Raw genomic sequence first — 21,286 nt, forward strand, 5'->3', positions numbered from 1 at the left:
GTTTTAACCGTTGGCCGTAAAAAGTTCTTATCGGTCGGCCCTCAGTTTTTAAGAAAGTTTCGGTTTTTTTAACAGACTGTTTTAGTTAAGTTTGCAATCGTGGAAAAAAAATCATAAATATTTTCTACACACGGGGAACCACACCGACCTAGGGTACCTCCCATGATGAGGACGCTTTCTATAAACAGAATAAAGCACCATCTTTCAAAGTGAAAGGTAATTTCTTTTTTCTTGCCTCTTCAACAATACATATCACTGAACATCATGTCGCTTTACATGCTAAAAAAACGCGTCGCGTGACATCCTAAGGAACGGCTGCCAATGAAGCTGGCAGACATAAAATCTGAAAATATCGAAGTTTATATCTCATTTAATAACTCTATCCAAGAAAATGGGCAAAAGTTGAGCGAATAAGGCATAGGTGCGCTCACTACTCCAAAAGAAAAGATGTGACAAAACATCGTATCTGTCACATAACGTACTAAAGAAGTGCGTCGCGTGACATCCTGAGAAACCTATTCAAAGAAATGGGCAAAAGCTATTAAGCAAATACTAATTCAAACGGCAAGAAATGGCTTATGCAGGTTCATGCAGAAAATTTTCTTCCCTTTGTTTCTGATTTCCTCGTCCATTCTAACAAAATACCAAGCGCCTTGTTTCATTGTTTGACATTTAAAATACCAAGCTACTTGTTTTATTGTTTGACATTTAAATGTTAGTTTATTGTACTTAGATTGTAAGTAAACAATCTAGTCGGAGAAAGTAGATAAAATCATTTGGCTCCAACTTTCTAGCTCGTTCTGAGCTTCCACCGATTCTTTGTAAGCCATAACTAAAATTATAAAGTAAAACTTCTCTTTTTGCCTTTAGTTTAGTATAAACAATATACTTAAAATGCATCGTTCTGCTTGTAAATAATTACACAATTTATTGCATTCAAAATTAAGAGAGAAATGTCAGAAAACTAACTAATACCAAGTCTAAACCCTTGCCATTACGGCCAAAATCTGTCATTTTAAGTCCAGATAAACCGAATTCTGATCAGTAGAAACTAACTTTAAGTACCATTGACTGAGCATAAATCCTCGAAAAGTTCATCACAATTTCCATCTGACATAGACTAAGATAATCGAGCAATCGGACAACTGATTATTCTCCAATTCCAATGGAAATTCTCTACACACGCCCATGGCTGTAATAGCTTTATATAAATCATTAGACTAAACTGATTGAGAAAAAACTCTGTAAAAAAAACTCTGGAAAACGTTTTCAAGACGTTTCAACTTCGACGTAAATGTCACGCCCAAATCCTCTCAGTACAAAATATTTAGATTAAAAATAACTTCTCACACAGCTGGTCATGATAATTTTAAGACATCATATGAAAAAAGAAACAAACAAACAAACAGTAGTTTAAAAAGGATATCAAAGATTGAGCTCGTAAAAGCAGTTCAGACAAGCAAAAAGGCAACTCTTGAATCAATGGAAATCTGTTCTCTTGTTAAACTTGACTCTCGCCGTCTTTTTGTTCTTCCTGCTTTGAAAAGAAGACTCTTGACAAAGTTTTCACCGGTAGCTTACTGGTTTCTGGTCCAAATATCAGCATTTGTAGGTATCCGAAAACTTCCTGGGATTCCAATGCTCACTGCCTTAACTGAAAAATAAAAGAATCTAAGTTTAGGGAGGATAGTTGAGTTGCCATGAAATATTTCTTAGCACATGAAACGATACATTGCACAACAGGATTGTTTTAAAAGAAATTTGCTATTTTACTCCTATCGTGTTTCCAAAAAAGAATGTTATCATCGTAAATGTGTCCACTTGACTGTACTACATATCAGTTTGCGGAGAGAAAACTGAATTCGTAACCCAAATGAAAGGAAAATAACACGCAAGTATCACTGCTCACATAGGAGCAAATATTATGCTTAAATGTAACTTTGTATTGAATAGAATGTATCAACAGAATTATTACTTGCTGCAGCCTCTAAATCTCCTTGAAATCCAGGCTGACGTCGTCACCAATGAGTACAAATGGTGCCCAGTAAATCACCTCCTTGAACTTTTCCATTTCTCTCATACACTTCATGGCCTGATTGAGAGCTTCACTTGCCTTCTGGCCTTTGGCAAGTGCATGGTAGAAGAAACTCATGAACTCCACGGTTCCCTCGTCGCCAATGGCCCACAAGGTTACCACAACAGATCTGGCACCGGCACTCAAAAGTGCACGCGCCATGCCGACCACACCCTCGGCCATGACCTCCCCACGAGCAGTGTAACAGCAGCTAAGGACAACCAGACGTGCTCGCAACCCAGTTTCCATGACATCTTTCATTGTCAGTAGATAGTCTTTCTCTTGCGGCTGAGGGTTATCTCTTGTGGTGTTTGGTGCCAGGATAACTTCTCCAGTTTCCATTTTACCGTGGGCTGCTATGTGAACTAAGGCCACTGATGATATTCGTTTTAACACTTCATCTTTTGTTGCCATTTCTCCAGTGAGATGGGAGACATTGAGCATACGTCCGATCATCTCCACTTCTTTCCTTGCTCCTGGAAGTTGCACCAAAAGTCTTTCCTCATAGATGATATTTTTGAAACATGGGTCGCCGACAAGCAATGCACCAGTCTTCATGTGAAAGTCAGCTGGACAATCATGAATTAGTTGCAAGGTCGTCAGAGAGGGAAGCACACGAATTCTGAAAGAGTCACTTAGATATGATGAGTTGGAGTCCTGCAACGCTGCATAAGGTACAAGGCAAAATGGCCCCTCAGGAACGAACGTGATCTCGTCGTTGCCTTTGATCAGGTCAGCAATAGGAGTAACGATGATGTCATGCAGCTTCTTTAAAGCGCTGGATTGGGAGTGCCTCACATCAACTCGGATCACATCATTGGCCACTTCCTCTTCTGTCGGCGAGTCAAGCGGAGGATTTTCGATGGTTACAGTATCTCTTTTACTGATCTCCTTAAGAGCAGTTTTGTTCAGTACCTGAATGAAAACTTTCAATTCATCCTCATACTTGTATTTGTTCACGTGTACTTCTCTCATCTGGATATTATTTTCGCCGAGGCAAACCCAGAAGTAAACGCATGGTCCATTAATAGCTATGAAAACTGTGCTCAATGGAACCCACCTCAGAGAAATGCGGGATGCGCTTGGCGTTAAAGAATCTCCAGGTTGATATTTTGTGACCATGAGATCTCTCAGAGCTTGAGCACGTCCTTTCTCTGTGCCAAGAAGAGCCTTCACAACTTGACCTCGCCTGAGATTTATACGCCACAAACCTTTGTATGCTTCTTGGTACAGATTACGATAACAAATCTTCCACTGATCGTTGAGTTGAAGACTGGCCCTGATATATTCATACAATTCTACACTCGAATAATAACAGTCAAAGGCCATCATAAGATTTCCTTGGCACTCAAAACTGATTCCAAGGGAACACAGTGAGCACGCCTCTCCAGTCTTATCTTCCACATCTTTGGATATTTCTAGGTGACGTTGAAAACACTCAAAAGCTGTTTTCAACTCTCCTTGAGCCCTATGACTACTGCCGAGAGAGCAATAGCTTTTTCCCTCTCCGTCCTTGTCTCCCACTTCTTTAGCAATTTCTAAATGACGTTGATGGTACTGGAGGGCTGTTTTGAACTGTCGTAGACCTATATAAGCGTTGCCGAGATTGCCATAACTTCTTCCCTCTCTGGCCTTGTCTCCCACTTCTTTAGCAATTTCTAGATGACGTTGATGGTACTGGATGGCTGTTTTGAACTGTCCTAGACCTCGATAAGCGTTGCCGAGATTGCCATAACTTCTTCCCTCTCCGGCCTTGTCTCCCACTTCTTTAGCAATTTCTAGATGACGTTGATGGTACTGGATGGCTGTTTTGAACTGTCCTAGACCTTGATAAGCGTTGCCGAGATTGCAGTAACTTCTTCCCTCTCCGGCCTTGTCTCCCACTTCTTTAGCAATTTCTAGATGACGTTGATGGTACTGGATGGCTGTTTTGAACTGTCCTAGACCTTGGTAAGCGTTGCCGAGACTGCCATAACTTCTTCCCTCTCCGGCCTTGTCTCCTACTTCTTTAGCAATTTCTAGATGACGTTGATGGTACTGGATGGCTGTTTTGAACTGTCCTAGACCTTGAGAAGCATTGCCGAGATTGCCATAACTTTTTCCCTCTCCGGCCTTGTCTCCCACTTCTTTAGCAATTTCTAGATGACGTTGATGGTACTGGATGGCTGTTTTGAACTGTCCTAGACCTTGATAAGCGTTGCTGAGATTGCCATAACTGATTCCCTCTCCGGCCTTGTCTCCCACTTCTTTAGCAATTTCTAGATGACGTTGATGGTACTGGATGGCTGTTTTGAACTGTCCTAGACCTTGATAAGCGTTGCCGAGATTGCCATAACTGATTCCCTCTCTGGCCTTGTCTCGCACTTCTTTAGCAATTTCTAGATCACGTTGATGATACTGGATGGCTGTTTTGAACTGTCCTAGACCTTGATAAGCGTTGCCGAGATTGCCATAACTGATTCCCTCTCTGGCCTTGTCTCCCACTTCTTTAGCAATTTCTAGATCACGTTGATGGTACTGGATGGCTGTTTTCAACTGTCCTAGACCTTGATAAGCGTTGCCGAGATTGCCATAACTGATTCCCTCTCCGGCCTTGTCTCCTACTTCTTTAGCAATTTCTAGATGACGTTGATGGTACTGGATGGCTGTTTTGAACTGTCCTAGACCTTGATAAGCGTTGCCGAGATTGCAGTAACTTCTTACCTCTCCGGCCTTGTCTCCCACTTCTTTAGCAATTTCTAGATGACGATGATGGTACTGGATGGCTGTTTTGAACTGTCTTAGGCTTTGATAAGCGTTGCCGAGATTGCCATAACTTCTCCCCTCTCCGGCCTTGTCTCCCATTTCTTTAGCAATTTCTAGATGACGTTGATGGTGCTGGATGGCTGTTTTGAACTGTCCTAGACCTTGATAAGCGTTGCCGAGATTGGAAGAACTGTCTGTTATGACTGTTAGTTCAGCATTAGTTTTCCTTAGTAATTGAAGCAGACGTTTGTTGTCATTTTCAATCTTAAAAGGTGTCAAGGGTCGATTAATCATGAGGAGATTTGCGAAAATGAAGTGGAAATGTGTATTTTACAAAAACAGTGAGAGTATTAAACAGAACCTTAAAACTGGAATGATAATCCGAACGTGGGTCTTTTTCAGAGATTTGATTTTAAGTTAGTGGAGAGTTTTAACTTGCTCTGAAGCGCATTTATTGGTTTAGGTTCGGTCGTCATGGTGATGCTCGTCTGAGGGCAAAAATGAGGGGTATTCAGCCCAAACTCTGGGAATTAATTGATATGGCCTCTTCTTTTGAGTAAAGTTTCGTGGAATAGTCGAGAGAACTTTTTAAGAATATTTTAGCTTCTTTAAACTGCTCAGTGCAGTATAAGAGAACATTGTTTCCATTATGTGCTGAAGAATCTCTCCGGAAAGTATTGATTTCCCTTGAAATATTACTCGCATTGCATCTTGTATCACGCTTGAAACATTCGTTAAAGGATACGGAAAATCCCATATGCAACCAGCTCCTTGCTTCTTTATACAAGCAAAGTTCGACACAAGCTCTGGCTCCTGAAAAGGAGAGAATAGTTGGTGGTATGAAGTAACTCATCACTGTTAAAGTATAAACGTACTGATAAAATGGACTTAATTTCCCATTTAGCCGGGAACAAAAATTGTGATAATGAAGGAAATGTGAACTTGTGAAAGAACTGAAAATAAACAATAAGGAGCTAATGAAAAGCAGCTACCAATTAAGCTTCAATTGATGATGATAACGATAAATGTATCTCGCGCATTCTTCATTTTAATGTGCTATTATGCGCTTTTCAGCACTTTTCGGGGAAGTTTTCGCGTAAACTGCATTGAGTGGTTTACAACTTTTGAAAGGGAATTTTTCAGGTGCCTCCTTGAGTTACAGAGAAGATGCAAGAAACAAGGCTTACGGTTTTCCGTTCTTATCCGGGACTAGAATATCAAACCATTTGCAGATGTCACAGCCTAGGCGGCAGCACATTGTCCTAAGATATTTTAAGACTCAGGGAGATGGTCTGGTCTAGGGCTTGAACCCTCGACCTCCGACGCTCTACAACGTGAACTAAACAGGCGGCGGTATTTGAGAGCTTATTGACATTTTCTTATCCTTTTTACCCTCATCACAGACATCGACACACCAGATACAATTGACACTTGGGTTGCAGTTACCTGCCACACACCACACAATCTTCTTTTCACGAAATCAGAGAATAGAATGTTGATGGATTATGTCTGAAAAACCCACCTTTCTTAATAGCCTTGATTAAAGTGGGTTCCAATTGAACGGCAACTGTTGCATCATCGAGACATTCCACGTAGTTTGCTATGAGATTCAGGAAATAAGGCTTAAAAAAGTGGTCATCATATGGAATTGCAACAAAGAAGCCTTAAAAAATTACAATTACTTAAAATGAAACGAGGATCATCCCTTTGCTTAATTTTCATCCACCACAGGGCGATTTATGTTTTTACGCTACTTTTCTACATTTGCTCAATTTTTCCTTTTCTTGATGCAGATTGTGTATTCCGTTATCTTGTAACGCTGCGCGACAGATTTTTATGTTTACATATGAAATTGTTACCTAAACGGAAATGAGCTGTTGCCCTGTTGCTGTAAAGCTTGGCGTTCAGCCGTTTATCTTTGCAGTTCACTTGGAGTCCTTCCGTGTAGGAGTTTATTGCGTCATTAGCTTCTCCTTGTTTGTATTCTTTGTTACCTTTTTCCAGAAATACTTTCGCTATTTCTGAAAACACAACGTTTTAGTGTTAATAATTTAGTAATGAGTGATACGACCCTTGAGATGACGGATGATGCCAACTTTATATATCCAAATGAACTTTTAGGTTAAAGGAGCTTAGAGCTATGAGAAAAAACAACCAGAAAAGTTTAATATCTGTACATTTTGTTTGTGTGAAAGCTGCTGGGAATCTGGGCTGTAGCTTGGCTATTACCACAACTTTATCGATTTACATTTAGGTCGAGAGGCTTTCCAAACTCCTTTTACACCTGGCTTACGTTTTCCAAAATATCACAAGTTTCACCGGAAGATCCTATCTTAACTCAACTTTGTTTACAATCGCCCTTCAGGAGAGTTTATCTGTGCATTTTGTGTTCTTTAAAATACACAAACTAATTGGAGTTTTAGCTGTAGCTTGGCTATAACCACATCAAGTCTGATCGGTTTACATTTAGGTCGAGAGACTTTCCAATGACCCTTTTACATCTGGGTTACGTTTTCCAAAATTTCATGTTAGAATTTCAAACCCCATAAGTTACTGCAAAAGCAAGGCAAAGCCAGGACCGAAAAAGGTTAAAACTTGGGAATGTTCTGGTAACGAAAAAAAAAACATCGTACTGAGAGTCTGAGAGTGACAAGAATTCGTGGTTTTACCAGCGTTGAGAAAAGTGCGCTAGAAAAAAAGTTTTTCTTTGTCTTTTTTTCTTTAATTGTCTATTGAGAACATACTCGAAGAGGCTAACTGGAGAAATTCGATTGGGAAAGTATCACTTTCCCGCGAAGTGCCATTTTGCCTGTTGCGAAAGTCAGCGGTTCCACATTTTGTTGGCTGGTGGTTTACAGCGTAGGCCTGGTGTTGACATAACTGTCTAAAGAGGCGCGAAACAGGCGATACGGCCGAGACAAAATGCCTCCTCTTCTATGTAGAATTCTCAAATTACGTAAAATTTCTGCCAAACATGTACTGAACAATAAGGGACAAAAATGTGTTAGCGCAAATACTTTCCTTTTGGCGGCCTCAAAAAGTTGTCTGTTTGCAAAATTTTTCAAAACTCCACTTTGACGGGTCTACGGATACCAACAGTTCTCTCTTGCCGAATTTGACTTTCATAATAAAAATGACCAAATTTACAATATTTTCAAGTGCAAAAGAACTTCCATTTTAGGTGCAAACTGTAGATACATCGTTAATCTCCAAAACACTGTGTGTTGATTTACAAGTAAGCACTTCTGAAACTAAAAAAACTGGGTTTTTACAAAGCCCAGTAGGCTAATTTTGGCCCATTCTTCTTTAATTTAGAGCTCTTCAAAGCTAAGTCGCCTTCAAATCTGTCGCTTTAATGCTTATGAATAACTGATGATGTCTAAGCATTTTGCTCGATCTGACCGAGCAACGACTTGTTTTTTCCTTTGTTTTTTATTTTACCGGTAACAAAGTCTGAAATTTGAAGAAACAATCTTTTACTGTTTCAAAACCTTATTCACAGAACGTTTTGATATAAATGTGTAAATTTTGATGTAAATGTGAAAAAAACTTCACCGCTGGGACTTCTTTCAAAAACTCTTTTCTCACCTCTTAAAAGGTCATCGTCTACACCCAGTTCAGCGTCACTTGACGTAACTTGACTTTCCTCTGTCGCTGAAATTACCGTGAAGATATTTCAACTTTGTTAGTGATCACAACTATGTGCGAGTACAACTAGCGTTCTTATACTGGCGTATTTAGTGGATTCCTAAAACCTTCAAGTCGAAGTGATCAAAAAATTGTACACCAGAATTAGGGTGTACTTAATCAACAAACAGTACATAATTACCATAAAGAAGTCTTTCCTTGTTGCCTTTTCTTACCTGTAGCTGGAAACTCATTTTTCACCTCCAGTTCTTCTCCCGTTGTTGGGAGGATGCTTTCTGCCATAGCTAGAAATAAAATTGAATCGATTGCACTGTGCTACATCGTTAAAAATAAAAATGAGGAGACTCAAATGAAAGTAACCTGAAGAAAACGTTTTATACTTAATCATAGAGGATGAATGAGAATCTCAAAGTTTCCTCCGTCACGCTATAGTGATTGCGTGACAGCTCCAGTCAAGTTCAGCGGGTTGTGTCATGTTTGTTTTTTTCATTCGTTTGTTTGTTTGCTTGTTTGTTTTTTAGTCTTTTCTAATGAAATGTCGTTCAAGGCTGTCCCTCATTAAAATGCGTGAGTTGCAATAAACAACCTAATTGTACCCGGTAGGCATGGATAAACACAGATAAAATGTTATGCAATAAAAGACTCTTTCTCTCATTTCTTCATTTTATCGCGTGTGGGGTTGGGAGAATTCGCAAAACTTATTCAAGCCCGAAACACCTTCGAAGGTTTACGTAACCGTCACGAATTCTACCAACACCCCGCGAGCCTATTGCGTAACGAAACACGTTTATCGACCCGTGGCAGCGAGTGTAAGATCTCTATTCTTCTACAAAGTGCATGTGTAAAATTTCCCTCAAAGCTATCGAAAATTGCTGGACAAAGGTTCTTTAACAAATTCATAAGTTATAGTAAATAAAATATTCCATTAATTTTTTTTTTTTTTCTTTTGAAGGAGCCAGGAAATTTTGAATAACTGGAAGTAGCTGGCCCTTTACCGAATTATTGTGGGGAAGGACCCGATTTTTTCATTTCGAATTCAACAAAGGCACTGAATACGAGATTATTCTGAGAGACTGGAGCAGATGGCACTGGGAACTACCTTTTTATCAAAACTCTTGTTTAAAGAAACTTTATCTACATCAAATTGAAAGCCAAGCACAACACGCAGACTTCTGCATAGCTTAATCTTGTAGGCCATCGAATGAATTCACTGCCAAGCCAAATGAGCACTTGGCGGAGGAAGTAGATTGAAAGCGAAATGAAACTAAAAAAAAATTTCGATATCGCAAAGCAAAAGAGAACTTTAAATTTATTTGTGAACGAATCGCTGATCAAAAGAGAATCTTCGGCAATATAGTAGTGATTGGGAAATTTAGGAAATTTTCGTGGAGCTGCTGAGGTGGTCTTGCCCTACAGAACAGGATTCTGCTTCAATATCAGCATTTACTGAGCTCACAGTTTTATCTTCCAGCGCACGATGTAAACACTCAAACACTGTGCCCATTTAGTCCGTCATTGCGCGAAAAGGTATATCTACTAAAACCGAACTCTGACAGATAACCAGTTAGAAATGATACTACTAACCACCTTGTGGATACGTAGTGGACATGTATCATCCTTTTTGTTCAAAAGATATTGATTGAAAATTTGAATCCAATACAATTTTCATAAAGGAGCATCGAATACAGAGATCCACTGCACCGAAAGTCAGCCCGCCGGAAAACCACTTCAATTTCGGAAATTGTAATACAACAATTTCTCATTACAAAAACTATTTCCTTCAAAAAGAATTTAATTCAGCTTTAGATGAAAAAAAAAAAACAATTAAAAAAAAAACCAGCCTACATGGAAAGTAAAACTGTTATGTTTATACATCCGGTTATCATGACGACATTTATGCCTTTATATATGAAGATATAAATGGTACGCTTACAGCGTGCGGTGGAGATGTCACGTTTTGGAAACTGAACAAATTCTGGTATCTCACCGACAACCATATAACCGTTATTATTACTATATATCGCGAGTGTTACGATATCAAAAGAAACGTAGGCATTTTGTATATTTTTCTTCAACCTCGAGCTTTGTTTCAAACTTCGTTTGTTGTCGGGAGATAATAGCTGGTTTTGATATTGACGAGAGCTATAGATCGTTTTCAGTCACGTGACCACTTTACAATTGGCCGCCATATTGGTGCACATGTAAACAGTGAACTCGTATCGCGTGAGCTCTAAAAAAAGGTTTTGTGTGCGATTTTTGGCTGTGGAACCCGAACTGTTCGTGATAAAGGAGTTTATATGGCAATAATTCCTTCAGTTTGTACGAATCAAGGCGACGAAATAAGAATTCTTTGCGAGGAAAGGCGAAAAAATGGATTTCTGCCATTCAGCCGAAAAGACCTCATGGACAGCATTTTGGAGCACGGACGAGTCATTTCTTTCAATTTGGACTCAGCGATGGAAGTGGAAACTGAAACAGGAACAGCTACTCAAACTGAGGAGTTCGATTATTTATTTCACATCTCGACTGCCAAACCACCATTCGATGAGGCTTACTTCGCAAATGACAACGAGAAGGTGAGATTTTACACTGGATTGCCTGCTTATGATGTCCTGCAAACAGTTTTACCGTATGTTTCGAAATTCGTTGTAAGAAAGTCGCCAACTTTGTCACAGTTTCAAGAATTTGTTCTCACTTTAATGAAACTTAAACTGAACATGCCAATGCAGGATCTTGCTTACCGCTTTGGTATTTCCATTGCAACAGTTTCAAGGACATTCTCTGCATGGATGGTCGTTCTTGATGCTAGATTAGCCTTTCTCATAAGGTGGCCAGAGCGTGAGGACTTATGGCAGACCATGCCTCAATGCTTTCAAGTTGCCTTTGGCAACAAAACTACAGTAATTATTGACTGCTTTGAGGTCTTCATCAATAGACCGTCCAATCTCATGGCCAGAGCATGATGTGATGTGATGTGCGTGACTGTTGGCTTGGTGTTTGTTGTCATGTGCGTGACTGTTGGCTTGGTGTTTGTTGTATCCAAGACCATGCGCGCAGTTTATTGTTCCATCTTTCTCGGTAATGATCCAGATTGGAATCAAGGCCTCGTTCATCCGCTGAGAGTGCCGCACTTTCGCCAACACGACAAACTTGCTTGCGACCATATGCCCTTGCACGTTGTAAACAAACCCCGAAACCATTTGATTGTAAGCTTCCAGACTGCGAAAGGCTTTAAATTGCTTTTGCGTGTAAAAGCTGGTCTCAAGAACCAAATAACAGAGTAAATCTGTCGATTCAACCGGCGGAAGACAGTCAGGTTCGAAGTGCTTCCCCTCTATCAAGGCAGGATCGATTCCAATCGTCGAGATTTTCTTAACGTAGCGCTCTCTGACTTTCCCATCCAGCTTTTTAGCGTAATCAATCAGACAGTGGAATTTGAACAACATTGTCAGGATCAGACGAAGAATTTTTTTTTTCCTCGGAAGCCATAATTTTCGACTGTGAACTGAGAAGAATTATAACTTTGGACTCTGTTTGCATATATTTCTTACTGAAACACGTGACTCGGATGTGCACCATCATGGCGGAAATTATTTCTGTGACGTCACGTGAAAACGATCTATAGTTATGTAGAGCACGTTATCTAGCTTTGTCACATGATCATCACGCGCTTCTGCCGCATAATGTCACGCACAGTTAAACCTTTAACTCCCTTGATCTAATTGTTAATTCTCCCCTCCAGCTGCTACATGTTTCCTTTCAAATTAGGTTCGGAGATTTGGTGTTAGTTCAAAGATAGCGAATTCTACCTGATAAAACTTTGAGTATTCTTATTACCTGTTTGCTGGATAATGTATTGATATTACAGGGATAAGTTACACGTTATATCACTTCTAGGAGTTTAAGGCTTTAGGAAATTGCATCGCGCGCAAACTATTTAACCACGAGGCAAATGAGAGAAACCAATGAAATTTATAATTGTACGCAAGGGAAATATTTTTACGTCTGACAACAATAACCCGAGAAAATTCGACTGAAATTAAACTTAATTGTTGTCAACCGCAAGAAAGTTAAGATTACGATCTTTCATGGTAAATAACATTAGCTCTACAGCTCTAATCAGTTGCAGAATGAAAATTGGTTTGTACCTGTTAAACTGTCGTCCTCTGAATCCCTCTGTTCTCCAAATGATGTCATTTGTTAATTCTACATGCCTGAAAATATTAAGAATAATATTTTGCTTTACAACAATTTTGATAAAAAAATGAAGGTTACATATTCACGAGTTTAAAAGATCTATCCTCGTCTAATTCCCAGTTTCGTGATCAGAATTGCTGTTCTTCTTAGTTATTGTGCTTGTTTTTTGTTTGTTTTATTCTTGTATGATTATTATTTGTTTACATGTTTCTGCCTGACTATTAATTGATTCAGTTTGTAATTTAATGCAGCTCTTTCTCTTTAAGTGCAAAATACTCGCAATCCGCAAAATCCCTTTTCTCTTCAGAGCAGGAAATGTTACATTCTGCCATAACTGAATCGATAAGGATGAATTCACACCGTGAGTTATATTGTACCAATGCAATTTCTCTTCAAGTTATCAACTCGATATATCCCTCGTTCAATACGCTCTCTCGTGAGATATCGAGAATAGTACTCCCATATCTACAAGCAGCCATGTATTATTTTGTTTATTATATAAACACCATAGGCATTTACAGACAACTTGAAAGGCGACTTTATTAAGGACTGAGAATTTGCCATTCATTCACCAACCTAATAAAGTGGCGCGAAAAGCGGGTGACGTCCAGCAGCTGATTAGCGATACCAATCAGCGTATTTTATGGGATAAACATTTGTTTTTAGTCATCTTCCCTATAGTGTTACAGTTCTCTCAAATTTTCATTTTCCACTCACTCCGTGACAACGTTTCTAAAAATAATAACGGTGAACTTTTTTTTTTACTGTAAACAACTCTCGCCAATTCTGCACTAAATATTTTTGCAGTCAAAAGCGTAAGTATTCAGTGAAATTCATTTGCGCTCTGAATCTCATCCCGATACAATCAGTTTTTGAATAATAAAATCTGTTCCTTCCTAATATGAAAACGATGCTGATTCACAAAATCAAGATGGGTTTGTTCGTATGTAGTCAAGTCCCGAACAAGTTGAAATGGGTATCCATCCCCCAGTTGTTTTCATTCACTGGCTTTCTCTCACATGTAAAGAAGATTTAGTGTTACATAACTTTCTCTGCTCTCAACGAACACTAATTTTTTCGCTGGTTGTTGCGTTGATATCTACGTATACTTTGTAATAACAAGTTGCACATATTCATCACCGGAGGGAGATATACAAAGCTAAAGAAATCACATCAATAATATGTATTCTTTACGTATATTTTTTTCCAATTTTCATGTCTTTCGATTATAATATGCTACATATTTCTTCATTAGCTTTCCTCACCTGAAGGGTACTTGCAATTAATTTAACTCCAATAAAGTTCTTTTCCAAGAAAAATACTTGACTTCTCGTTGTACCTAGAGAAAAGCATATTTAAATCGTTTCGCGTGCTCTAAAGAATTAAAGCGAATACCATAAGTACTCCTCCTAAAGAAATATCCGAGGAAGATATTCAAAATTTTTTAAATCTATGTACTCCATGCATCTTTGTGTGCAGAAACCCTCAATGTATCTTGCAGGAATTTTATGAAAAAATTGTTACTGAACCAGTTGTCTTTAAGTTGGAGGGGAAATCTGAGGCCCTAGCTCTCTGTCTCTTTGAGCTCAAGAACTGTCTCCTGAGTTTGGATGCAGTAAGCGAGGCCATAAATAATTGTATAATAGTTCCTACAGACATGTGACGCACTTGATACTGGAATCAGAAATGCCTCAGCTTCGTAAATCCCTCATGGGAAGATAAATAAGCCTCCTCAAGGTCTGGTATGTTTATTTACATGTCAGCATTGATATTTAATCTGTCGTTTAACCTGATCTGACGGATAGGGTTTCCTTTTTCGGTCGTTGGTTAAAAATGATTTTTTCCTCTGTCACGAAAGAGCTTGGAATTTTCTTTTTATCATTACGTATTTTAAGACATGAAACTTTCGACATTGATGATCTAGGCAGTGTGCAGGATGATCCTTTATATATCCACTGTATGTCATGGCTCATGAACGAGAAATCCATAGCTATATGTGAAAACTTCAAATCGTAAAACCTGACGGTTTAAGATTCGATCCTGCGTTCGTGACGAGTAAATAAGATCGACATTTCTTTCATTCTAGTGTCTCATGTCTCAAATTGTTTCTATTTGTATCTTTAGTCAATACCCGTTTATCTCATTCACTGCATTAGGTCACTATTAACACATTCTGTCCTCACCTTAACTCCTGTGATAATGTGATTTGCCCCACAAGTGTGTAAAAAAACGGTGCACTTGTTAACACCAGCAGTATTGAAGAAGCTGAATATGAGCTCATCGAACTCGAAACTAAAAATCGTGTATCACTGTTTATTTCGTGATGCATGATTCTATTTTGTAGCTATTCTGTTTCACAATTTATACGCCAAGTTTGGACAGGGCCTCATATTACATTTTCTAACTTTTCATTTTCATTAATCCAGAGTACAGCACAATGACATAAACATGCTATTTTTTCAATTTATTTATTTTTTTTTTTTTGCTGATGTGGTGGTCGTTAAACCATCGCCTGCTTAGGTTGATCGAAGGTCGCTGGATTGCTATACGAAAGGTCTTGAAAGGACTGGGGAGAATGAGAAACACACATACTGAAAGCATAGTGAAGGAAATTTTCTTATTAAAGATGCAGGTGATTTGTCGGCCTATAAATAGGAAAAGTTGACCAATAGTGCCGTAATTCGACGGGTGAGTGAAAAGAAATGACACGAGGCCAAATTGAGCAAAAAGTTACTGTATAGCGAATACGACTAAAAATACAAGGAAAAATGAAATCTGACTTTCTTCGGCCGAATAACGTAGAATTCTCGAAAATTGGGAAATTTCCGTCTCTTGGAATACAAATAGTAGTGAGTTTTTATTAGTTTGCTCAATCGAAAAAAATTCCAAAACGTGGTAGAAAATTATAAAAAATACAAAGGTATTTAAACTTCCCAATTTCTCCTGGCTACTACTATTATAATAGTAGGATGGAAATTGGAGGAGGTATAGAATTAGAGGAAAAAAAAAAGAAAGGTGGTGCGGTGGATTAAAGCTTTCATTTAGCTTATTTTTTGTCAACAAATTAAACATTCCCATCCATAACGATCCAAACTGGCACAGAGATGACATCCCAACACTTTAATGTGAGCTGCGTTGAAATATATTACTGAAATGGCGTTGATGTTCAAAACAGAATAATAATAATAATAATAATAATAATAATAATAATAATAACAAAAATAATAATAATATTAATAATAATAATAATAATAATAATAATAATAATACAAAAGAAGCAAAAAAAATACAGATTGATGTAAAAAGCACTTTGATATTACATCGCCGAACTTTCATATTTTATTTGATCTGTTGTCAATGCTTTAAAAGTACAAAAGGCAATTCATTACTTAGTACCAAAGCCTATGGCCGGCATTTCCGTTCAATCAACTATAAAAAAGTATAAGCCTCTCATCGTGTGATATAGTCTCATACCGTCCTGAATTTACCACAAAACCTTCCTTAGTTTAGCAATTTGCACAATATTTTAAAGATCTCACTAACGTGCTAAATAACCCTGGCTGTTCTTATCATCATTGGCAAAGAAAAGTCCGGTAAATTTTAATGATTTCAAGTACCAACTGAAATGCGAGCTTTTCCAGGTACCAGTAATGCATATATTGATAATCATTAATGATTAAATTTCATATTACCTTATAAGCCAGGCGTAGGCAGCAATATGAAGTGCTAAACTCAGCTTTAAAATTCTTTTCGGTGGTCAATTTACGTTACCAACTCAGTTGATTATAATAAATTAACAACAGTGGAAAATCACTTTTAAATTAGTAAGACAGGAGAATGAATGAAGCATTTTTAATAATATCAAAGTCATTCCAAATCTTACAGAAATTTGACAACCTGTCAGAAGGCCATCCATGGTTTTATCATTCAGTGACTGAGAAATGTGTTCTTCCAAGGTCTTTTTGCTCCATGTGTCACTGGCATTCACTTTAATGTACATAAAAGCAAGCTCTTCACAAACCAGTGTCGCTGATGTGGTTTTACCAACTCCTGGGATACCGGACAGAAGAGCTGCCTTAGAGGACGACCCATCTTGGTCTTTGTTGAAAAAGGAAGCTGTACAAAATATAATTGCTTACAATTGTGATTCCATTACTAACATACTAACTACATGTATAAGTGACTGTCGAGTGAAATAAATTCATCAAAGTCCATGAGTTACAGCTCTTTAAAAAATGTATCTCTGAATGTGGGAATTAAGAAACAATTTGGATTCAGTGTGAAAGGCATTCAGCCTACAGCTAGGCAACATTTGCATCACAACTCAATTTAAGGTCTTCTGTAAAATATCTGTATATTAAGGTTAAGTTCATGTACTGAACCCTTTTACTCCAAAGAGCTCCCTAGTATTTCTTACTGTCTGCCATCAAATTCTTATGATTTGGATTATTTGGTATTGTATCAACTAATAATCCCTTAATTAATGTTTTTTTTTTATTCTCATAACTTGCCTGCTCGATATTGTATTGATATTGTAAGGAGAAATCCTCTCTTGGTCACTTATGGGAGTTAAAGGGTCAAAGGTAAAGTCAGCACAAGAGCCAGAGGACTAATCTTGCCAAAGCTTAAAATAATTTCAGCAGCATCAGGTGACTAGAGAAATTGCTACTCCCCCACTAGAATGGTTCCTCTATCTGGTTACAATCCAAACTTTTTCATCTGCTTTCTCCGACAGTTTCCCTGAACTGTTTGCATACTTGCCTGAAGAGAAGTTACATGCACATGTATTTGAGGGAAAAGCATCTTGACAATCAAATACACGTGTACTCACATTTAGAGGCTGGTTTCTTTCTATTCTTTTCCCAGTCTCTCAGCCAGTTCATCAGCTTTCTCATTTTGCTCTTATCACCCTACTGACCAATAATCTGCTTCACTACATGAAGTTGATATTTGTCAACCCATAACAGATTTGCTTCTCTTGCAAACACACACAAAAAATTACCTTTACTGTCAAAATCTTATGTAGATTAAAAAAATAAAGCAACAAAAACCAAAAAAACTGTACTTTCTTGTAACTCAATTTAACTAACACAAACAAGTCTACAGGTGTATCTACAGTAAAATGATCCAACAGATGAACCTAAAGGTGGAATATAGAGTAGTGGTAAAACTGACAGGTGGGTGACTGGACAGAGGAGAACAAGGAGAATAAGTGACAGATAGAAAGACAGTAATTGGAAGAACGAGCATACACAAAAGAGCAGACAGACAGACAGACAATCTGAGTGACACTGTGAATTAAGAAAGTAGATGGAAGAAGGGAAATGAGGAAGAACAAATTATGTTATCAGTTGCACAATAGCCTGTGGCTCCTACAACATTTTACTGGTACATGTATATCATATACATATGCATGTATTTTTATGTTATCAGTAATTTTAACATAAAGTCATGTACAGTACCTGAATGCACACAAGAGAAATTATATTCATTAAGTGTAATCATCACACAGTACATGTAATATGCTTACTGGTCAGGAAATAATTTAAGACATACAGCTGAAGTGTGAATTAAATTTTCAGTGAAGTCATGCTCTTGTGCTAATTGTTGGAAAGGTTTAAAACACTCAGCTTTCATTGCAGGTGATGATGATGGTGTTTGTGTAGTTGAAGATGACCTAGATCTTTCACTCAGTCATGACAAATCACCTTCAAACTGATCTTTTCCCTGGCTGAGAGACTCCAAAGGTTCAGCTTCCTTCTTCTTCTTTGTCTTCTTCTCCACACTTGGTGGTTCATGGCTGGTCTCGTTGCCTGGTTTTGTTCCAAGCTCAAACAGACCATCTTCATCTATTTGTGATGTTCCCCATTGCTTAGCCTAACAGATAAGCACCAAAGTAAAAAAAAAAAGAAACAAAAAAGAAACAACAAAAACAACAAAAACAACAACAAAGAAACCATAGGTTTCTTGCCAAGTAATGATTAGCTACGTATTCAAGGAAGGAAATACGACCTTAAACCAGTTTAAAAGGTCTCTTAACAAAGAAACATTTAATGAACTCCACAGCACGAAATATAAGTTTATGCTCATGGAAAAAAAACTCTTTTAGAAGCCAACAGCAAAAATAAAATGATAAATTTCTACCAAGTAAATTTTTCAGTTCTTGTTAGTTTGCTCTACAGAGTTAACTATTGTCAATCAATTGTGTTAATTTATGCAAATTTGTGGCAAGTTTCCCAGGTGTTTTAGCTATAAGCCACACCTGGATTTGGTATAAAAATTAGGGAAAAAGGTGCAGCTTATATGTTTATGTTCACAGTTTTTTTTTTATCCTCTTTTGAGCTGTACATTACAATGTACCTTGGAAAGTTTACTCTCCCCAGGATCCCATCCCATGATGATATAACTCTTTTTCTTGCTCACTGAGTGGGTAACTTTTCCACCATATCTTTGAATCAAATCTGCTGCCTCCTCTCTCTCAATACTTTCCAAAATTCCCATAATAACAAATGTCAGTCCCTCTAAACAGTCATCTGCTTCCTAAAAATTAAATTATCAAGTGCATGCATAATTCAAAATGAGAAGACAAATAATTGACTCTTCCCTTGAAGGCCTCTTAATACTGTCCAAACTGAAAAGTTATAAATGACAAAAAAGTAAAAAACTCTGTAGATACACCATAAACATTTCAGATCAGTGTCAGCATCTGCCCACCTAACATGTAACTTCTCTCTAGAATATCCATAGATTATCCAGCAAACAGGTAATGAGAACACTAAAACTTATCAAGTACATGTAGTTGTTATTAATGATCTAACAACAAATTCTCATTATTTACAGAAAAATGTGAAGCAGCTAGAGGAGAGAATTAGCAATCAGATCTTGGTCTTTGAAACCTACCCGAGGGATTTCCTTTGAATCAAGTGCCCTTGGACCATCTCTTGCCATGAAACTACGGAAACTAGATTTTTTCTTTTCCAATGAGGGTGGAACTTCAACCACTTCCTCTGATTTTGACACCTTTGGTGTTCCTTGGGTTGGACTTTCCTTACTAACTTCTTTTTATCCTTTTTCGGAGTAACAGTTTTCTTTGGACTTGGTTTTGAATCTCTAACTGGAGTTTCTGGAACTGTGGCAGCTTTGACAGCCAGTTTGCTAGCAGGAGTTGTCTTTGGTACTTCCTGAAGAGTCCATGGATAAAATTTGAAGTGAACATATGTTATATGTATATCAAACATTCTAACAGGTAATAGTTGTCCAATTGAGGCAAGAGTTGTCCCAAAAGAAATGTTGATAGTGAAAGACACTGCTACTTTGAAAAATGGAAACAAAGTGGTAATATCTTCCCAGATTGTCAAAGTTAAAATCACCAAGAATGTACCTAAAAGTTTTGTCACTATTGTTACTGTTTCTGTATAAATTCCAGGTACAGTAATGGTAGTATTTTTAGTAGTGTTAGTATTGTAAGTAATGTTTTGTTCCAAGTATTGTTAGTAATGTGCATCTGAGTAAAAACCATCTACTGTCATAGCAGGACACTGCTTACATATACAACATGTACCACCAGTTAACAAATTTGAGTGAGCTTTTGGATCTTATACAAAGCCAAATTTGGTCATAAAATGTTACTGTTTCATCTACAAGTACCTTATTCAAGTGCTTAATGACAAGTTGCCTAAACAACATACCATACACATGCTATCATATCAGATCCAATCCATTCAGGGTAGCAGGTTCAATTAAGGATTAATAGTAATGATTAATTCTGTAACAATAAAGTATACATGGTAATCAAAAGGCTTACAAACTTTTTTCTTCTCAGGGGAAGGCTTTTTAACCTCAGACTTTGATTCTGAGAAGTCTTCCTTTCTTTTCTTTGATGGTTGCTCTGTTGTTTGATGGTTGACATTCCCATTTTCTCTTCCTTCTTTTTCTCTCCCATTCTTATACTCTTCTTTTCTATTCATTTTGGAGTCTTCATTTTCTTCAGACTTGTCAGATCTCTGTGGGAAATGAAAAAGGATAAAAAATTATTGATTGTTCTACAAGGAACTAAGGGATGATCATTAAGTGGGTTGAGCTCTGGATCAAGCTTAAAATTTGCACTCTCAAGAGTGACCAATTTTCAAATTTCTCATAACAATACCAATTCACAGTCAGGCAGCAATATAATATTAGAAGAAAGAAAGTCCTCACACAAGAGGATATTTATTGCTTGAACAACACGTTCTCAGAGATGTTTTCATAACACTTGTGTGACAGACAGTAAAGACAGTTGATTTCAATATCTTAGGAGCAAAAGGACTTATCCCTTTAAGGGGGGCCCATGCTGTTGTTTTTGCCAAAACCATTCTTCAACATCTCCTCTCCCCATCCACAAAGTTTCTTGAATATGATTAAATAATGCATGACTCAAACACTGGTCATTACCCATTAATTTTGTGGCATGGTATGTGTTAACTGTAGTACATCCTGATATAACTACTGTTAGTATAAGAGATTGGCAGAGGGTTTACAAGGGAAGCATGATTAAGCCCAAAATTAATATGTGATGCATGAATTTTATAGAAAGGCAAGGTATGGTGAGTTTTAAAGTTTTCCTTGTTAAATGCATGATGCATG

At 37.7% G+C, this 21,286-nt stretch overlaps 1 protein-coding gene and 1 pseudogene across 2 annotated transcripts; both read right to left on the reverse strand.

Annotated features, from left to right (window-relative positions):
- Nucleotides 1–1,516: 1,516 nt before the first annotated feature.
- On the reverse strand, nucleotides 1,517–17,559 carry LOC113678040 (uncharacterized). Its single transcript, XM_089213660.1, has 8 exons — nucleotides 17,496–17,559; nucleotides 16,562–16,780; nucleotides 8,408–8,473; nucleotides 6,679–6,840; nucleotides 6,342–6,419; nucleotides 5,565–5,632; nucleotides 1,976–5,083; nucleotides 1,517–1,654 (listed from the first exon to the last, which is right to left on the reverse strand). The coding sequence occupies exons 1-7, from the start codon at nucleotides 17,557–17,559 to the stop codon at nucleotides 1,988–1,990; spliced, it is 3,753 nt and encodes a 1,250-aa protein (XP_089069786.1). The 3' UTR covers nucleotides 1,517–1,654; nucleotides 1,976–1,987.
- LOC149042871 (replication factor C subunit 1-like) lies at nucleotides 16,738–21,091 on the reverse strand (annotated as a pseudogene). Its single transcript, XR_016188846.1, has 7 exons — nucleotides 21,083–21,091; nucleotides 20,473–20,667; nucleotides 19,565–19,845; nucleotides 19,025–19,204; nucleotides 18,373–18,541; nucleotides 17,496–17,574; nucleotides 16,738–16,780 (listed from the first exon to the last, which is right to left on the reverse strand). The product of XR_016188846.1 is annotated as a replication factor C subunit 1-like (transcript).
- Between the last annotated feature and the right edge of the window lie 195 nt (nucleotides 21,092–21,286).

The sequence above is a fragment of the Pocillopora damicornis genome, chromosome 7 (assembly GCF_964200805.1).
Source record: "Pocillopora damicornis chromosome 7, jaPocDami1.2, whole genome shotgun sequence".
NCBI lineage: Eukaryota > Metazoa > Cnidaria > Anthozoa > Scleractinia > Pocilloporidae > Pocillopora > Pocillopora damicornis.